Source organism: Haematobia irritans, chromosome 5 (genome assembly GCF_050003625.1).
Source record: "Haematobia irritans isolate KBUSLIRL chromosome 5, ASM5000362v1, whole genome shotgun sequence".
NCBI lineage: Eukaryota > Metazoa > Arthropoda > Insecta > Diptera > Muscidae > Haematobia > Haematobia irritans.
Window position 1 is genome coordinate 6,423,219 of NC_134401.1, and position 4,902 is coordinate 6,428,120.

The 4,902-nt window shown below is 24.2% G+C and overlaps 1 protein-coding gene across 1 annotated transcript; it reads right to left on the bottom strand.

Annotated features, from left to right (window-relative positions):
- Positions 1-2,813: 2,813 nt before the first annotated feature.
- On the bottom strand, positions 2,814-3,371 carry LOC142239496 (uncharacterized). Its single transcript, XM_075311289.1, has 2 exons — positions 3,042-3,371; positions 2,814-2,969 (listed from the first exon to the last, which is right to left on the bottom strand). The coding sequence occupies exons 1-2, from the start codon at positions 3,369-3,371 to the stop codon at positions 2,814-2,816; spliced, it is 486 nt and encodes a 161-aa protein (XP_075167404.1).
- Positions 3,372-4,902: the final 1,531 nt, after the last annotated feature.

Sequence of the window (4,902 nt, forward strand, 5' to 3'; positions counted from 1 at the left end):
TTCTGACATTAAGTTTCTAATAAGACACCTTTTGAAGTTTCATAGTAAAAATCTCAATTATTTTAATCTGTAAGCCGGACAGTTTTTCGAAATTTTGCGAACATTTTCTCAAAATTTTATTTCTATAGAAAATTTTGTCGAAATTTTATTTCTATAAAAAACCTTGTCAAAATTTTATTTCTATGAAAATTTTGTCGAAATTTTATTTCTATAGAAAATTTTGTCAAAATGTTTTTTCTATAGAAAATTTTGTCAAAATTTTATTTCTATAGAAAATTTTGCCAAAATTTTATTTCTATAGAAAATTTTGCCAAAATTGTATTTCTATAGAAAATTTTGTCAAAAATTGTATTTCTATAGAAAATTTTGTCAAAATGTTATTTCTATAGAAAATTTTGTCAAAATTTTATTTCTATAAAAAATTTGACATTTTATTTTTATAAAAACTCTGTCAAAATTTGATTTTTATAAAAAAATTGTCAACATTTTATTTCTATAAAAAAAAATTGTCAAAACTTTATTTCTATAGAATATTTTACCAAAATTTTATTTCTATAGAAAATTTTCCGAAAATTTTATTTCTACAGAAAATTTTGTCAAAATTTTATTTGTACACAAAAATTTTGCCAAATATTTATTTCTTTAGGATATTTTGTCAAAATTTTATTTTTATAAAAGTTTTGTCAAAATTTTATTTCTATATAGAATTTTGCCAAACTATTTTTTCTCTAGAAAATTTTGCCAAAACTTTATTTCTATATAAAATTTTGGCAAAATTTTATTTCTAAAGAAAATTTTTCTAAAATTTTATTTCTATAGAAAATTTTGTTAACATTTAATTTCTATAGAAAATTTTGTCAAATTTAATTTCTATAAAAAAATTTTCCTAACATTTTACTTCTATAGAAAATTTTTCTAAAATTTTATTTCTATAGAAAATTTTGTTAACATTTAATTTCTATAGAAAATTTTGTCAAAATTTTATTTCTATACAAAATTTTGCCAAAATTTTGTTTCTATAGAAAATTTTGTCAAACTTAATTTCTATAAAAAAATTTTCCTAACATTTTATTTCTATAGAAAATTTTGTCAAAATTTTATTTCTATAAAAAATTTGACATTTTATTTTTATAAAAACTCTGTCAAAATTTGATTTTTATAAAAAAATTGTCAACATTTTATTTCTATAAAAAAAAATTGTCAAAACTTTATTTCTATAGAATATTTTACCAAAATTTTATTTCTATAGAAAATTTTGCGAAAATTTTATTTCTACAGAAATTTTTGTCAAAATTTAATTTGTACACAAAAATTTTGCCAAATATTTATTTCTATAGGAAATTTTGTCAAAATTTTATTTCTATATAGAATTTTGCCAAACTATTTTTTTTTTCTAGAAAATTTTGGCAAACTTTTATTTCTATAGAAAATTTTGTCAAAATTTTATTTCTATAGAAAATTTTGTCAAAATTTTATTTCTACAGAAAATTTTGTCAAAATTTTATTTCTATAGAAAATTTTGTCAAAATTTTATTTCTATAGAAAATTTTGTCAACATTTTATTTCTATGGAAAATTTTGTCAAAATTTTATTTCTATAGAAAATTTTACCAAACTTTTGTTTCTATAGAAAATTTTGCTAAAATTTTATTTCTATAGAAAATTTTTTTAACATTTAATTTCTATAGAAAATTTTGTCAAAATTTTATTTCTATAAAAAATTTTGCCAAAATTTTGTTTCTATAGAAAATTTTGTAAAATTTAGTTTCTATAAAAAAATTTTCCTAACATTTTATTTCTATAGAAAATTTTGCCAAAATTTTATTTCTATAGAAAATTTTGTCAAAATTTTATTTCTATAAAAAAATTTGACAACATTTTATTTTTATAAAAAACTCTGTCAAAATGTGATTTTTATAAAAAAAAAATTGTCAAAACTTTATTTCTATAGAATATTTTACCAAATTTTTTTTCCATAGAAATTTTTGCTAAAATTTTATTTCTACAGAAAATTTTGCTAAATATTTATTTCTATAGGAAATTTTGTCAAAATTGTATTTTTATAAAAATTTTGTCAAAATTTTATTTCTATATAGAATTTTACCAAACTATTTTTTCTCTAGAAAATTTTGTTAAAACTTTATTTCTATAGAAAATTTTGCCAGCATTTCAGCTATTATTTGTACTCGGTATTGGCTTGGCCCAATGTATCGCAAATATTCATTTTTAAGTCTACAAATTTTACAGGTTTAGCATTAAGCTGAGATCTATAGATAGGAGTGAAATATATCAAAAATTGAGCCTCAGCATCCGTGTCCAATGTACGACCCAAGAGAACATATGAACTGGCCAGATAACGACCTTTTGCCATCATTTTTTGACTACAATCGAATCGCTTCACTGGGGTGTAATATTAACTGCACGACACATTATAAAATTGCATATTGAAATTTCTCGTAGCACTCTATATGAAAATATAACGATTTGCTGGATTTATAGAATAAGAAGATCGGAAAGTATTTTTCTTATCAAACATTAATTATTGCAAAAAATTCAAAAATTATAAAAAATTAAAATTTCCACATTTTCATATCATTGACTCAATGGGAATGTTGAAAATTTTAGGCACTACTTAGGTTTAGCTAATTTTGGCTAAACAAAAATATATTTTTTTTAATAATGAGTTTTTGATACCCATACATAATCCAAAATGAAATAATAGGCCTTGTTATAAAAAACAAAAAATAATTAAAAATTTATTACTACATGTACAAAGTACAACCAAGTCCCATATGATACCATAGTTGGTTTCGATCATATTCTGGAAACTGTTGCTCCTGCCAAATATAATGTTGACGTTTTCACGGCATGTTCGTAAAAGCTCAATGAAAAATTGAATTGCACGAAGGGTACATAAGGCGGCAATAGAGATTGATCAATGGTAAAATTAGCAACTGAATATAGAAAATTCTAATTCGAAAGAGAAAACAAACGATGTAGCAAAAAAAAAAAATAATATTCTAAAAAATTTTTCGTACTTACTCCTTTAATGGGACATCGATTTGGTATGTTGCTAGTTCTTCGCATTTCATCAAATAAAACTTTGAGAATGGGCACTCGCATGGGTTGAGTCAAAATATCGCAAATATTCATTTTTAAGTCTACAAATTTTACAGGTTTAGCACTACGCTTGGATCGATAGGAAGGAGTGAAATATATCAACATATGGGCCTCAGCATCCTTGTCCACTTCACGATCGAAGACAAAATAGGCACTGGCCAAACAACGACCTTTTGCAATCATGTTATAACTACAATCGAATCGCTTGACTAGAGTGGTATATTTACTGCACGACACATTATACACTTGCATATTGAAATTTCTCCTAACAGCCTGTAGAAATAGTAACATTTTTTTTTTTAAATTTAATTTTAAAGAATAAGAAAAACAAAAAATATTTTTCTTACCGTTACATTAACGATTGCAAGAAGCCCAAAAATGACAACAAATGAAAATTTCCACATTTTCATACGGAAGACAACGTTGGAATATTGAAAATTTTTTTAGACCCTCTGTAAAGCTAGCCAATTTTGGTTAAAATTAAACAATTAATTTGGCATGGTTTATTGGAATACCCATAAATAATAACCTTTTTTTAGATAAAAACAAAATTAAAAATTTAATTACTACAAATTGACGTAAAACAAGATAGAGATGGCAAATAATAATGACCCCTAAGTTCATCTAGATCGTCCACAATCATTCATGTGGAAACATTCAAGAATAACTCACAGCAGCTTTGTTGGGATATTGACGATTGATATCGCTTAAATAAAAAATATTTTTTCGGTAGTTAGATGGAATTTTCGATTTCTTGGGGGGTAATCAGGAATGAACATCCTTTTCCCTCTATAACGCTTAGTGAAAAAAAAAAAAATTCATCTAAAAATTTAGATTTTATTTTAGATTTGGATAGAGGGATTAACCTCATTTTCACTCTACGACACTTAGTTCAGGAGATATGCGCAAAAAAAAAATTTCATAATAAAAATTTTGATTTTTTTCTGCATGGGGGTGAAATTTTCGTTTCAAATAAAAATTTTGATTGTTTCTGGTTTTTAAATAAAAAAGTTAGATTTTTGCAGGATTTTAGGATTTTATCTGGTGGTGTTCACATAAAACTTTGGTTTTTCGAGATTGCGATGGATTTCTCAATTTTGTATTTTGTTTCGTATTTACGACGGTTTGTGCAAGTCATATAAGCAAAAGACGTTTTTCATATAAAAATTTGTATGGAATTTTTGATTTTTTTTTTCGGGGATGATCACGTATTAATCTCCTTTTAGCTCTATGACGCTTATTTAAGGAGATATGAGCAAAAGAAAATTTTGCATATAAAAATTTGGATTTTTCTCTGGATTGGGGTGAAATATTCGATTTTATGGAGGTGATCAAATTTCAAACTCCTTTTCGCTTTACGACGCGTAGTTTAGGAGAAATGAGCAGAAAACGTTTTTCTTATAGAAATTTTGGTTATTTCAGATTTTCCTATAAAAAATTCGAGTTTTTTCAGGATTTGGATGGAATTCTCGATTTTTTGGTGGTGATCACGAATCAGCCTCTTTTTCGCTCTATCACGATTATTTAAGGAGATATGAACAAGAGAAATTTTTCATATAAAAATTTGGAGTTTTTCTGGATTGGTGTGAAATTTTCGATTAATTTGGAGGTGATGAGAAATCAAACTCCTTTTCGCTTTCATATAAAATTTTAAATTTTTTCTAGATTTGGATGGAATTTTCGATATTTTGAGAGTGACTAGGGATTAATCTCATTTTCACTCTACGACACTTAGTTCAGGAGATATGCGCAAAAGAAATTTTTCATAATAAAAATTTTAATT